A 15,756-nucleotide genomic window follows, 5' to 3' on the forward strand; every position below is an offset into this window, starting at 1 on the left:
TCTCTAGTATCATATGTTCTCTTTGGTTTATTACATGGCCATGTTAAATTTAATGGACAGGGGGAGTAACTACTGGAACTATTAAGATAATGTATTTTTAAAAAGTTAGTATGTAATCAGTTTTATATATAAGGCCAGATTTACACTTAAAACTTCTATCGACCTAGTTACCGCCACTTGGGGAGGTGATGTTCCTATGCAGTGGGAACATCATCTGTCGCTGTAGGTTGAGTCTATGTTGTGGGGTTATGCTGGCATAGCTATGATACCATAGCTTTGGTGCTATAGTCCCTAGAATGTAGACATGGCCTAAGTTCAGTATAAGAGATTTAGTGCATGTTTATATTTTATTCATCGATGTATTTACATATTTATGTATCTAATAAATATATTCTTTAAAGCAGTCTCTTGTCATATTTCACCATTTCAGACATTCCTTTGTGCTTTTGATACTAGTTTTGTTTGTTCCTCAATTCAGTATTTGAATAGTCTCTAAAAGCATGTCTACAGGACATTCAGGAAAGTTAAGAGTGAATTAAGCTAAAGTGAACTAAAGTCACTTTACCTTTGAATTATGAGCATCCACACAGGAGTTTAATGCACTTCAGGTTCATGTCTTCAGTTAATTTAGCTGAACTTGCCTCTGTCCCTGTGTAGACATGCCCTTAGAGCAGTGATACACAGACTGAGGCTCAGGAGCTGCAAAGTGGCTCTTTAATGTGTCTCCTGCAGCTCTTTGCAGCCCATGATATAAAATATTGTGTGGTTTAATTATTAACCAATCAGGATGCTTTTACTATGTTATTAACCAATTGTAGTTGATTATATATATGTAAAAAAAAAAAAAAAAGACCAAGTATTTTATCAGCTACAATTAGTTAATTAATGAAACAATGAATTCACATTACTGTGGGTCTTTTGATTAATACTGATCGCTAATTTGGCTCCTGAATCACTGAGATTTGAGTATCACTACTTTAGTGACTACTGTATTTAAATTCTGGATTGATCAACAATCAAAAGCACAAAGGAATGTATTGTAAAAAGCCAGCAGATGGCGCCCAAGTGCGAGCAGCCAAGTCCTGGAGGCTCAATGGCCTAGAGGGGCAAGAAGCCGGAGGATTCCGGGATGGCTGGAAGGAGCCCGGAAGGTGAGGGACAATCTTGGCTGTAGTACTGTGGGCAGCCTCTGTGAAAGCAAGGAGTACTGTGCCGCATGCAGAGCAAATGTGTGACAGCCTTGGGAGCGGTACTGTGGTGGGCTGGGGATGGTGGCGAGTGCTTAGGCTTGTGTGTGTCCTGGGAGAAGGTGACGGCCCCCGGGGAACATTGTACCTCACCAGGCTGGAGGCCCAGACTGAGCAGACACAGAACTGATACCTTACCAGGCTATCACCTCTCAGCTCTGTGTGCACCGCTAGTGGGATAAGAGGCCTCCGGGGGCGGGGTGGTTAGTGAAGGTTTTGGGCACCTCTGGAGGTGGGGGAAGGGATTGTGCTGTTGTTGAAGTCCCTTAAGTTTCCCAGCCATATTCCATCCCATTGTTCTGTACCCATTCCCTTGCCTTACATTCTTTTATATAAATAGTTGAAATACCCCTCTGTGTGTTGTTGGGTTTTGTGCCAGGAGTTTCCGGACTCACGTAAACAAAGGGAGAAAATGCTCAACCTGGAGAGGAATAGGTGCAGGCTCGCTAGCCTAGGGTATCTACCAGCACCTCTGTCCAGCATGAGGGGGTTAACACAGCATGAAATCATGAAATATGACAAAAGAGTGTTTTTAAAAACATATATATTTATTATATAAATAAATATGTGATGCATAAAGTCCTTAAAAAAATACCAAAATAAAAATGTATTATCTAGCTAAGGGTGTTTTTGTTCTCTCTATTGTGTTAACATTATTTAATTTTTACTGACAATACATTAGAACAATTTTGTTAAATGATTTAACTTAAAAATTTTGAGTGATCTCGGCATATTCCTATTTGTGGGTTCAAGGCACCTGCATCATAAACTTCCAGAATCTTCTGATGGGCAATTGGGACCACTCTGTCCCTTCTCCCTCCCCAGGCAGAGACATCCATTGGAATAAAAAGGGGAAAAGAAAATTTCAGTGTGTATTGGCAGGGGAGGGAAAGAATTCTTGTTTTAAATTAATTTGATTGACCTAAATTTAAAACACTTAATTGCATCCTTCCTTTAAAAATAAAAAGCGAATTAATATCATGAAACAATTTATAAATCTAGCTCTGCAAATGTTGATATTGTCAATGTTGTCTATGTGCCTTTGTACAGCAGTAACTTCAGCTTGGTGCAGGAGAGCTGTACAACTCTCATTCACTGTGATGGGAGCTGCACTTCTTATCCTCCACCTTTTGACCCTAAGAATTTTTCCTTTTTTGGTCATTCAGTTAAGCCTTTGTGTCAGTATACTATTTTGTTCAGTAAGTTGATTGATACTGTAAACTAGATCCCATTTGTTGATGAATTGGAACTCTGATGTCTTATCATATTTTCCCCTCAACTATACCAGGGGAGTGTTTGTTTGTCCATCCATGTGTTTGCTGCTCCCACAGTTGTCTTCATGCTCTAATTTCATGTTGTCTTTCATGCATGGACTGTCCTCTCCAAACTGCTACTCAAACCATTACCCTCTCCTCCTTCAAATCCCTTCTCATAACCCACTATTTCTGTGATACTTACAGGAACTTGGCCAACTGAAAAGGGATAGTTTTAAGCATCTGTTATGGGTACAGTTTAATGTCTCTGAAAAAAATCATGCCATAAATCTGTGTAAAACATTAAACACCTGCCACTCCCATTGACTTAAGTGGGAAGATGGGATTGCTCAGCACCTCTGAAAATCAGGCCAAATGGATATATAAAAAATGCACATATTTTTATTGTATCCTCGACACCTACCCTTTGTATGTCACCTGCCCTTAGCTGCCAAAATAAAAATGAGATATGTCTATAAGCATTCAGAGTGCTCTGCTTTGTGTATGTATCCTGTTCCTTCTTTCTTTTCTGCTCCACACTCCTTCCCACCCCCAAATATTTCAAGCTCTCTGAGGCAGGGACTATGTATTATTATGTGTTAGAGCACCTAGAACAATGGGACCCTTGTCTTGTCTCAGGTCTTTAGCTGTAATCACAGTGCAAATAAATAACTCAGAATTTTAGGCCCCAGTACTACAAATACAAATATATGGTTAATTTCACTCATGTGAATAGTTCTATTTACCTTAAGTTAAATGCTTGCTTAAATGTTTGTGGGATTGAGGCCTGAGTTGCTAGTTTATGTTGATTATAACTAGGGCTCTGTGTTTGTCATGGAGGTTGCGAAAGTCATGGATTCTGTGACTTTCTGTGACTTCTGCAGTGGCCACTGCAGCTGATCCCAGGGCCGCCCAAGCAGCTGGCTCCCCACCAGCAGCGGCCCCTCCAGATGCCCTCCTCCTTCTCCCCCCAGCACCAACCCCCTTAAGATTTAGTCAGTGGTATTTTTAATAAAAGTCATGGACAGGTCACGGGCAATGAATTTTTGTTTATTGCTTGTGACATGTCCATGACTTTTACTAAAAATACCTGTGACTAAATCGTAGCCTTAATTATAACATTAGGATTAGTAATTCACTATATAGTCTGTCTTAACTAAAAACACACCTTTTATTTTTTTCTAGTAAACTACTTGTTTACTTAGATGTCACTAAAAGACCTTTTTGTTGTTGTGTTTTTAATCATAAAATATTTCAGAATTTGACAGTAATATGGGAAATGTGAAAAGGTCATTCTATTAAATGAAAAATGTGTTAAATTTTCATGTCAAGATTTGTTTTAGACCATTTTATATTTTTCTTTTGCAGCGGTTGGTTCTGCACGTGCACGACCTACTCAACTTCCTGAACAGTCTTCCTCTGCACAACAGAATGGTAGTGTTTCAGATATATCTCCAGTTCAAGCTGCAAAAAAGGAATTTGGACCCCCTTGTATGTAAACCACGTATCAAGGATTCATTAATTCTAGGCATTACATGTACACTCTCTTGGACATCTGTGTAATCCATAATTGTTGAATGGTCTAAACACACAGTTGTGTCTGTAGATCTCCGTAAGAAGCATTTTCAGATTACTGTGGGAAACAAAAGGTTGAGTTCTGTCATTGTCCTATTGGTAATTAGGTTTTAAATTTTTCCTTCAATTTTTTTAAACCTTGACTGTTCATTTAAAACACATTAAAAATATTTTAAATTGTCCAGTCTTTTTTAGTTCAAACCAAGCGATCACATAAATCAGTTAGTATGTTTTTAAGGGCCATCGTCTATTATTTTTTTATTTGGGTATTTCTTGTCCAGTTCCCATGACTAGTTTTTTAATTCAGAGGCTAGTAAATTTCAGAAATAAAGTTGCAGTAGTTATGCTTTGCAAGTATTGAGCTGTTTTGAGGAGCTAATCAGTGTAAAGATTTAAATAAATTATAATTATTGATAACATAATTGAAAACCGGTAGTGTAAATATTCAATCCATGTGACAATCTGAATATTCCAAAATTGTATCTTTTTCTTTAAGCACGTAGAAAATCTAATTGTGTGAAAGAGGTTGAAAAATTGCAAGAGAAACGTGAGAAAAGAAGGCTACAGCAGCAGGAACTTAGAGAAAAAAGAGCTCAGGTTTGTATTGGTAGTTCAGAGCTGAATTCTACACATCGCAGAAAGCCTGTGTCAAGAAGATCTATGCCAAGTTATTGTGATTTTTATTGTTTATATAAAACATGACTAGCTTGAAACTAAATGTTGTCATCTTATGTACAAAACTGCATGATTAGTCTTCAAGTTCCATAGTCATTTAGGGTGCATGGTTGTGTTGTTGTGGTAACTCACCTTATCATTTTGTCTGATTCTTTTGTTTCACGTACATTTATTTTTTAAGTTTTGCATTTGCTGGCCTGGCCGTAAATACTTACAAATGCAATCTCAGTAATAACTGTTGCCTCAGAAAAACATGTGGACAAAAATATGAAGATTCTTCGCCTCAAAATGGGGCATCACATTTGTGACAAATTACCCTTTTCTTATCTTCGTTGGGGTGTGAGTGGTATATTTGAGAGCTTGAGGTTTGAAGAATGTTTTTTAAAAACCTCTACAGACATTTTAGTTTTGTAACATACAAGCAACATGGCACCAAGTTGTTAGAACTTTTTGTTAAAATGTGAAGTTGCTAATCCTGTAACATTAAGATTTTAATATTAATGACTTTGTCATAGGGGAGTAAAAGATTTAGAAAGACCAGTAGCATAATCCTGCTGGCAGTCCTGTATGTATGTTTTAGTCTCTAAGGAGATACTAGCAATCTGCTAATGACATAATAAGTACCACCAGAAAGTAAATGATTCAAGCAACTTGATTTCATGGCTTTATGATGGGCCTAAGCTTATCTAAAAGGATATATGTGGATTTTTTTCTCTCCACTTTTCATCCATTTAAATTAATCAGAAAAGTACTGTTTCTTTCTATGAGAACAAATAATACATAGTATCCTGTTTTTTAAAGTATTTCTTTTTTGAGATTTTGCCCGTATTAAATCTTGAATTAAATCTTAAATTATTTGATTGATTCCAAGAAGCCTTTTTTTGTGTCTAGCATTTCTAACTTCTGTATGTGGGAGTTACTCTGTTGATCTATGTGACTGTGCAAGTGTGTTGTGTTCGTTTTCAAATGTTTCTTTTTAAAAATGCAATAGTAGTAGAGTACTACTTTAGTCAAAGCTTTTTCAGTTCTTGACCCCCAAGTGCTAAGTTTTCAGAATAGTAGGAAGGCCAAGACTTTTTTGTAATGAATAGTGTAACTTTCTGAATCTTAGAAAGAAGCAGGCATGAAGGTAACACGTTTTATGTAGATTTCTTTCAGATAATTTTTCAGTTTTTATAAGTGAGTGATGATGAATTTGTAGATGAGCTATTTTATTTTATTAATTATTATTACTTTAGGCAGTATTGTTTTAATGGAGAAGATTTTGGAAAAGGGCAAGAGGTTCCCCCTCCCCCTTTCAAGTTTTCTTATGTTGAGTCCTTATCAAGGATGTTTGGGGTTGCCTATTAATCAAAAGTTTATTTTAAAATTGAACAGAATGATTGTATTTTTTTTTTGCTTTTGTTTTTACCGTAGAAATCCAGCTTGTTTCTTGATGAGTAAAATAGTCACATAGTCAAAACTAATGATGTGTGAACAATATGTGGTTTAAATTTTGCAAAACATGACTTTTGAAGAAAGTTAAAACTTTAGCAAACATCATATACCTCTGTTCTTGTTTCTGTAGCTTTTCTATAATTATATCTGGAAAGTATTTGCAAGTGTCATGTTAATGAAAACTTTGTAACTCTATTTTTTTTCATAGGATGTTGATGCTACAAACCCAAATTATGAAATTATGTGTATGATAAGAGACTTCAGGGGAAGTTTGGATTATAGACCATTGACAACAGCCGATCCTGTAAGTTTACCTCAGGAATTGGTTTTAAAAGGCAAGGATTTTCTTCACAGACTTTTTTTTTTTTTTTAGCCCTTTAAATTATTTTACCACACTTTAATTTTTTTTAAAGATACTGATGTATTTGTGAAGCAGTAAGGCCCAGATTTTTAAAAGGTATTTAGGCATTGCAGTGTCTAAGTCCCATTTTCAAAAGTGATTTAGGCTCCTAAGTCCCATTGACATTCAATGAGGTTTAGGCTATTAAGTGCTTTAGTTGCTTTTGAAAATGACTTAGACATTGCAGTGTTGAGTGCTGCAGGGTCTAATACCTTTTACAAGTCTGGGCCTGAGTGATTCAACACCTAAAAGTAGTTTTTGTACCCTAGGATTATAAATCTATAACTTTTAACTTGTTGAATGCTATTTGCATTGAAAGGAATTATTAAATTTTATGTCATTAAAATGTGTGCTAACTCTACAATATTAGAACTCTACCAATGTACATTTATAAGACAGAATCTTCAAAGGAGCCTAAGGTGTCTAACTCCCTTAGGTTCCTTTGAAAACCCAATTCTAAATGTGTAGATTTAGGGCCTTATCTTGAAAGGTACTGAGACCATCTCCCACCCCCTCAGCTGGTGTAAAATGTCATAGATTTATTGAAATCAGTGGTGCTGTGATGATTTACACTAGCTGAGTATCTGCCCCAGTATGAGCAGAAGTTACTCAACACCTTTCAGGATGTGCGCTGCACCCTGCACGATCTGGTCGTAAGTGCTCATAGCAGTGAATATAGAGCTGTGCCCATGGTTTGTTGGATACTGCACATTCAGCACTTTCGCTTTTTAAAAGTTCAGATTTACTACCTTCAGAATAATTGCTATAATAATCAGACTTTTAAAATACTCTCCATTAAAATTAGTACTTACTTCAGATTTTTTTTTTTTTTTTTTTTTGGTAGATTGATGAGCACAGGATATGTGTTTGTGTAAGAAAACGGCCGCTCAATAAAAAAGGTATGACCATTTAATGTTTAGCTGGTATTAGTCTCACTTAACAGCAGCTTCTGGTGGTGTTTGGTAGTATTTGTATTATGGAATCAGCTAGAGGCACCAACCAGAATTGGGCCCCAATTGAACTAGGCACTGTGCGTGCATACATGTAGGAAGAGAGAGTTCCTGCTCCAAAGAGCTTATAATCTAAATAGACAAAATGGACAAAAGGTGGTAGAAAAGTAATAGTAGTATCATCATTTTGCAGATAGAAAACTGAGGCACAGAGAGATTAGGTGACTTGCACAAGGTCACATAAGAAGTCTTTGGTTGAGCTGGGAATTGTACTGTAATATCTTGAATCTCATTCCAGTGCCTTGACCACAAAGTCCTTTTTTTCTAATTCACTCAGATTTTCTTTTTAAGTGATCAATTAACTTGCGTTATCATGTAACCACCTAATGAAAGTTCTTCCTCAGTATATTCATTTGTATAATAGAAAATATGTATCTTTATAACCTAAAATTAAAAATCAAAATGACTGGCCGTTAAACTATAATTATATATACATAGCACAGTCTTACTCAAATGTGTGGTGGGTTTAGTAATACATCCTTTCTGAAACATAAATACCATAGTTAACCAAGATGATGAAAACTGATTGATTGATTGAAATATTTCATAGGCTATTTAGAGTAGAAAGTGGTATTATGTCAAGACATTAAATGAGGACAGTTGTGTACAGGATTTTAACAGACAAGATAATGGTTCGAGGTGTGGTCAAAATGGTTCCCCACTTGTGCAATGGAAGACATGAGAACAATATTCCAACAAACCTCTTGTAGAATTCCATCTGATACAAAGAATATTTGAGAACTACCTGGCAGAGAGACCACACTAATAGTCCTGTATTCATATAGTTGCCAGCTTCTCCTTTACTACCCACTACTGACTGGAGTTCAGTCATCACTGAAATAAGTTAACTAACTTTTTGAAAAAAGAAAAGGAGTACTTGTGGCACCTTAGAGACTAACAAATGTATTTGAGCATAAGCTTTTTTCCCTTCTGTTAAAATTTTCAGGGATATCTTGGTTGGCTGAAGATTTCAGAGCATAATTTTCATACCCTCAAAATACCAAAGGGTTGCAGTGAGTCTTTTGGAATTGTGTCCCAGAATGACACATTCTGGAGTATCTTCAGCAAGACAGGAAGTGACAGGAAAATTTTGGAGAAGGGGTGGGAGAGAAAGGTACATTGTTGTTTATACACAGTGAGAGCTCGCCTTCTTTCATGTTTCTTCTTTCATTATTCCTTGATTGTTTTATTGATCTGAAAGCAGTCACAAAATCAGGTTATTTAAAACTGCTCCCCGCAGCCTGGTTGGTTAGAGACATTCAGCATATGAATCTGGTAGCAATTCAATTTTCATTTTAGCATTGCAGTTCATCTTGAATAAAGTATGACCTAGGAAACTAATACATTGGGGGAAAATGTCATAGGTGATAACTAATTGGACAAAGCTAATTAGAGAGGAAACAGCAAATTGGCAGCCTGTCATGAGTCATGATTTATGGGTCTCTTGTGGTGCAGAACTGGGTCTGGTTCTGTTCCAGTCATCTGTATTGGTGGCTGACATCAGTGAAGGAACTGATTCCGTGCAGGATGCTGGGGAGATGAGCAGCTGGTTGGAAATGGGATACAAGACTGAAGTTTTGCATCTGCAGAAGGAACTAAAAAGATTCACTGTGGAGGAACCATAGCCAAAAAAAAAGTCAGGTGCACACATAATACATTGAATAACATTCTGAAAAACATGCACACTTTTATTGTGGAGGGTTATAAGGAACAATATTTTCAACTGCCCCAATCTTCTAATTGGAGAAGAGAAAAGACTTGAAGAAAACTTGTGTACGGTAGCTTAAAAGGAGAGAAGGTGAACAGGGAGCTTATCGTATTAAAAAAGGAATAACTTATATATTTAAAAAGTAGTGTTTCCCTATTCAAGCTCCACGTTTGGAATATTTTTACTGTATTAGTCATCTAGTTTAAAATGGGACATAAAAGACTCAATTTCTACCAATCTTACACAGGCCGAATTCACGGAAGTCAGTGGGAGTTCCATGCACTGAGAGCTTGCAAGAACTGGGCTGGGCCCTAAAATAGTAAGGTTTGGGTAATTAGAAGATTTCATTTGTGTGATATATTGTTAGTTTCTTAGGAAAAGGGCAGATTCTGAGATTGAAAAATGTTCAGTTTTGTAAAATCTTGATTCAAGAAAAAACGTATTCATAATTTACAATAGCTTGATGAGATCATCCTAGGATATAGGCCAAGATCCATTCACACTTCAGTGTTAAACTGTAATGTCCAGTAATTAACATAAAGCAAAAATATAGTTTGGATTTCAGAGGTTATCCCAGAGGGTTATCCGCAAGTAGAACAGGCTGCCATATCAGATGATTATGACAGGCATTATAAGAGTATTTAAGACTACCCCTTATACACATTCTGACTACTTAGAAGTAAGGTACAGTTTCAATGCAAAGTATGGACCTATTAAACTCTCCTTTCACCCATATTCTTCTGTGTGTCAGTTACACATTTACTGCAGAATAATGCATATTTTAAATGTGCAATACTGCACTTGAAAACTGAGTAATTTACTTGGTAACTTAATTTATACTTTAGTTACTTCCTAATACCTGTGTAATTAAAAGATGATGGCCAAGAATCAAAACATAATTATTGAAGTCAAAACCTTCCATCTAATTGTGGAAAAGTACATTGTATTCTTAAATTGTGTGCCTCAGAGATTTTATATACAGACAGAAGCAGGGCACATCAGTGGTCTTGACTGTACATACAAAGGATCTTTATTTTTGTGCATCTTGTAGATGACTGGGTTCTCTGTGTATTTTACTGATTCATACATCTCATGCAATTAACAAACTGAAGTGATGTGTAGTAATTATAGCCCATGATCTTAATAATGCATTTCTTTTGTTTGTTTGAGAAGACCGGCAACATCCTTTGAAATTTGCAGCCTTTTCTTCTTACAAAATCATTTAAAAAGGGTTTTCACTTCAGCAGAATAAAATTTTAAAGATCAATTTTTATGATTGCTGACTAAAGAATCTGCTCCTGGAGTGATTGTGAATGAAGATATATTGTATATAAAATGGAATAAAAAGTTTCCATGGTTGAAAAATCTTCACATAATAAGGGTATAGCTATAAGGAGTTAAGCAAAGGGCATGTGTGAAAAAGAAATGGTAGCGTTTGTAAAAATGTCCAGCTATATAGGTAATAATTATATTTATGAATTTAAGACTGATAGTCAAAATAGTGTTGGATTGTAGTTGTCCAGCTGAGGAGGGGATGTAATGAGGAATTTATTTATTTATTTATTTATTTATTTTAAAAAAAGTAAAACATAAGGCAATAATCTTTGGATATGTCATAAATAAACCCTTAGAAGAATTAAAGCATTTTTTTTAGAAAGTAATTCTAGAACAAACAGGCAATTGTGAATTATGAAGCTATCATTCTTTCAAGTGATACTAGAAAGGTGCTCAGAAACTGCATTTTCAAAACTTTAGTAATTTGTATAATCACTAGAACTCCACGATGGAATTACACACTTACGAATCATAATGTGCCTGATTTTTTTTAAAATGTAGGGATCAGAAGCCGAGATCCATGGCATCACATTTACTTGGAGCAGTTTCATTACCTTGGACATTGTAAGAATGTAGATGACCAAATGGTGTAAAAGTTAATATGCATAGATAGTGTATATATAGATTCATATTTATATATCAATCATTTATTTTATAGAAACTGTAATGAAAGACCTTGATGTAATCACAATTCCTAGTAAAGATGTTGTGATGGTACATGAACCCAAACAAAAGGTGGATTTAACAAGGTACCTAGAAAACCAAACTTTTCGCTTTGATTATGCCTTTGATGACACTGCTCCTAATGAAATGGTTTACAGGTATGTGTTTATACTTTTTGTGACTATTTTCCTGTTTCTTTTCACTTTCTCTATTTTTGGGCTTATCTTTGAATCTAGACTTTACTCCTCCTCCTACAATTGGTCTTCAAATCTGTTTGCCACTTCCATAGCTTTGCCCGTGTATATTTTTCCTTTAACTCAATTTGTGCTGAATTCATCTGTCCCATAACCTCCACTTGCCTTGAGTATTGTAATTCTCTGGCCTTCCTCAAATCACACCTTTCTAGACCAGGATGTGCAGAATGTTGCTTCCTCCCTTCTCATGCATGCAGTATGTATCATTAACCCTTTCATCAGACCAGTCTGTTGGCCCTGTGGTCACTTTTAGGATCCAGTTAAAAATCACCCTCCATATTTTAAAAGCCCTTTATTGATGCAGATTGGAGCATACCTATATTTTTGCATGTTTCTTTTTCTATTTCTTTCACCAGTCCCTCCCTTCATCTAGTGCTAGCCTCTGTTCTGTCCTGGCACAGTGTCTGCCCTCTGGGAACCTTCTATCTGTAGTGCACGCGCTCTAGAACATTTTGCATCCTATTTAATAATCTGCATTTCTCCAATCTCTGTACCTCTTTAATCTCACTCTTCCTTTGGTATTATTTTTCTCTTATCTTTGTAACTGTACTGTTTAACTCTGAAAGGAGTTTTAAGTTTGTATGAAAGTTTGTGTACTTAGATCCTTGTGCATGGTTTCTTTCATAAAACTTAATAAAAACTGCTTGCATATATATAATACACATATGCGTGCGTACACCCACTCTTATACTGAAACAGTAAATCTCAGATCTCTTTTATGTTAACAGAGGTTTCTCTCTTCCCTTTGTACAACATGGTGGTGTGTTTTCTTCCATTTTTTTTCTCTTATTTGGGAGGATAATCAAATTTAGCCTTCCCATTAAAGAAGTATTTGAAAAAAGATATGTATTTTAATGCATTACCACCATTTAGTTAATGCACAAAGAAAAGACGATTTAGTGTGATGAATTCCAGTTTAATTCAGGATTTTAAATCCCCTCATATTTTCATACTGAAAATTTAAATTTGGGAATCAGGAGTGTTCAGCTCTACCGCATAATCATCTGTCTATCTATTTTTGATGACCTAGTCTATTGCAGTGTTTTCTACACTCATGGCAGTCAGGCTAATGTCATCTTCTTAAATATATACAAGAAGTTATCACATCTTAATTTTAAACCTGATACTACTTCTGGATTTTCAGGAAGGACTAATCTTTGTATTTCTGAAAGCCTAGGATTGCATTTAAGGAACATACCAAGAGTAAAGTTGGAGTATCTTTGGGCTTGGTATCATGTTAGCTCTTGAACAGTCAAGGACTTATTTTATTAAATATTTCTTAGATATATTTGTGTTTCTGCCTTGTGTTAAAACAACTTCAGTCTATTCAATATACATTGTAAGTATATAATGTCAAACCCATTTATATGGAAAGCTACGTGTGCATATTCTCAGGCTAGACAGACCATTTTTTTTGTAATAGATCATAAATATAAAAGATACAACTTCCAACCTATGGTAAATGTCCTCCATATATTTCCAGGTGAGAAAACAGGTTGAAGTAAGTGCACCAGAAGAAGAAAGATGCTGCATATACATTGTTAAGTGTAAACAGTCTTGGAAAAAAAAACGGGACTTTGTTGCAGTGTCTTCCTTCAAAAAGAAAAGGAGTACTTGTGGCACCTTAGAGACTAACCAATTTATTTGAGCATGAGCTTTCATGAGCTACAGCTCACTTCATCGGATGCATACTGTGGAAACTGCAGAAGACATTATATACACAGAGACCATGAAACAATACCTCCTCCCACCCCACTCTCCTGCTGGTAATAGCTTATCTAATGTTATCATCAAGTTGGGCCATTTCCAGCACAAATCCAGGTTCTCACCCTCCCCACCCCCCACACACAAACTCACTCTCCTGCTGGTAATAGCTCATCCAAACTGACCACTCTCTTTACAATGTGCATGATAATCAAGGTGGGCCATTTATGCTGGAAATGGCCCACCTTGATTATCATGCACATTGTAAGGAGAGTGGTCAGTTTGGATGAGCTATTACCAGCAGGAGAGTGAGTTTGTGTGTGTGGTTTTTAGAGGGGGGTGGGGGGGTGAGAAAACCTGGATTTGTGCTGGAAATGGCCCACCTTGATTATCATACACATTGTAAAGAGAAGAAAAGGAGTACTTGTGGCACCTTAGAGACTAACCAATTTATTTGAGCAAAGAGAGTGGTCACTTTGGATGGGCTATTACCATCAGGAGAGTGAGTTTGTGTGTGGGGGGTGGGGAGGGTGAGAAAACCTGGATTTGTGCTGGAAATGGCCCAACTTGATGATCATTTAGATAAGCTATTCCCAGCAGGAGAGTGGGGTGGGAGGAGGTATTGTTTCATGGTCTCTGTGTATATAATGTCTTCTGCAGTTTCCACAGTATGCATCCGATGAAGTGAGCTGTAGCTCACGAAAGCTCATGCTCAAATAAATTGGTTAGTCTCTAAGGTGCCACAAGTACTCCTTTTCTTTTTGCGAATACAGACTAACACAGCTGTTACTCTGAAACCTGTCTTCCTTCAGGCTCTCCTGTGCCTTGGAGATTTTCATGAAGTAATATTCCCTGTAACAATCTCTCTCTCTCCCTCTCTCCCTCCCTAGTAGCCAGGGGAGGGGAAATAATATTATCACTTGAAAGGAAAGTTTGTGACCCCATTTCTGCATAGTTGATGTCCCCTAACAAATTAAGTATTCTCCAGGAATGTTCAAGCTTTTCTTATGTAATCTAGGGTTTTCTAAAACACTGTCTCCAGCATTTGTGACCTCTTCAAAACCTCTAGAGAATATTTTTTTAGTGGTGTTTTTGTAAGATCCTGAAATTGAGGGTGGGGGGAGAGAATCTCTATAAATGGCTATTTCCAGGATTTGGTGTTACTGCTCAATGCAGCTATGAGCTAAAAAGTTTTAGTTACTTTTAAACTCTATTTAACTGTTCCGGTGCTTATTACACACTGTATAATTGTTAGGCTCTTTTCCATTGATCTTATCCTGTGCCCAAATCTACTCAGTTATCAAGGGCTCATTCTTCTTTTATTAATTTAGGTCTCCTTTTTATGGTAAATTAGGTTGACAGTAATTGGCCAGTTTTTTTCAAAAGGGATCACTATCCTATGAAAAGCAAAGAATTTATGTCCCCTAAATATAGCAAATTATGTATTTTTCAAGAGTACTTCCTCACTGATCCTTTGTAATATAAACTTAAAATGCTTATGCTCTTTCCTTCTGAGAGTTGTCTTTTACCCATGGCAGGTAAAAAAAAAAAAAAAAAACCTGAAACAAGAAGATTTCAGTGGCCTTCCCTTAAACTTAGGAAACCTGTGTACTTAGAGGTACACAAAGGTGTTTGTCCAGGCAAATACCTAATAGTCACTTAATATACATTTCCTCCTCCCCCTCCCCCCTTCAAGTAGTACAAATTAATTCCATTCTAAACACAATTTTCATCTAAAGTGACTGCTATATTTTTCTACTGATGGGAGTATTGCTGTGTCATGTCTGATTTGGTTGTTATAGAAGAGATAGGACAATGTGTGACTTGTTCTGTTTTGCCATGTCTCTTGGCTATGGAAGTATCTATTAGAGAATTCAACTGCAAAGAAGTTGTTAGGGGTTTGGAGAGCTTGTGAAATCTTCTCCCTTTTGGAGCGCCTGTGTAAGTATTGGTTCCTAGGCAGAAAACATGATGTGACTGTTACATTTGACTAGGGATGCAGTAACTTGTGTCAGAAATTACTTTATTTATGCAAATCCACTGTCAGTATACATAACTACAATAAACTGTTTAAAAGATTGTTTTAATCCTTTGATTTAGACAGTCTTTCTTAGCTTGACTTTCTAACAGTAACTTATTGAACAAATACTTAAGAAAATGTGTAGGAAAAAAGAGTTCTTATGATGGGGGAAAATGTTGGATTTACATTTAACTTTGCTAAACTTCAATGAAAAACCTCTAATGCTTCTGCTTTTTTGATTTAAGGTTTACAGCTCGACCATTAGTGGAGACCATATTTGAAAGGGGAATGGCCACATGTTTTGCATATGGGCAAACAGGCAGTGGAAAAACCCATGTAAGCAATTCTTGTAAGCTCAGTAACACAATGTATCCACAATACAATTTTCTTTGCCAACACTTTCACTTAATTGTTTCACTTATTAAATAACCAGACTTGTAGAAGAGCTCTGTGTAGCTTGAAAGCTTGTCCCTCT

At 36.3% G+C, this 15,756-nt stretch overlaps 1 protein-coding gene across 5 annotated transcripts in view; it reads left to right on the forward strand.

The window, feature by feature from the left end:
• The window catches only part of KIF2A (kinesin family member 2A), a 93,762-nt gene that overhangs the window by 33,946 nt on the left and 44,060 nt on the right, over positions 1-15,756 (forward strand). For 3 of the 5 annotated variants that reach the window (XM_074952606.1, XM_074952608.1, XM_074952605.1), the window contains exons 5-10: positions 3,869-3,991; positions 4,572-4,672; positions 6,396-6,491; positions 7,432-7,486; positions 11,299-11,461; positions 15,527-15,617. In XM_074952606.1, the coding sequence (XP_074808707.1) occupies positions 3,869-3,991; positions 4,572-4,672; positions 6,396-6,491; positions 7,432-7,486; positions 11,299-11,461; positions 15,527-15,617 (629 nt within the window). The remainder of the gene's footprint in view (positions 1-3,868; positions 3,992-4,571; positions 4,673-6,395; positions 6,492-7,431; positions 7,487-11,298; positions 11,462-15,526; positions 15,618-15,756) is intronic. The other 2 variants (XM_074952607.1, XM_074952609.1) reach the window with 1 other exon arrangement.

Source organism: Natator depressus, chromosome 5 (genome assembly GCF_965152275.1).
Source record: "Natator depressus isolate rNatDep1 chromosome 5, rNatDep2.hap1, whole genome shotgun sequence".
In the NCBI taxonomy this organism is placed as follows: Eukaryota; Metazoa; Chordata; order Testudines; family Cheloniidae; genus Natator; species Natator depressus.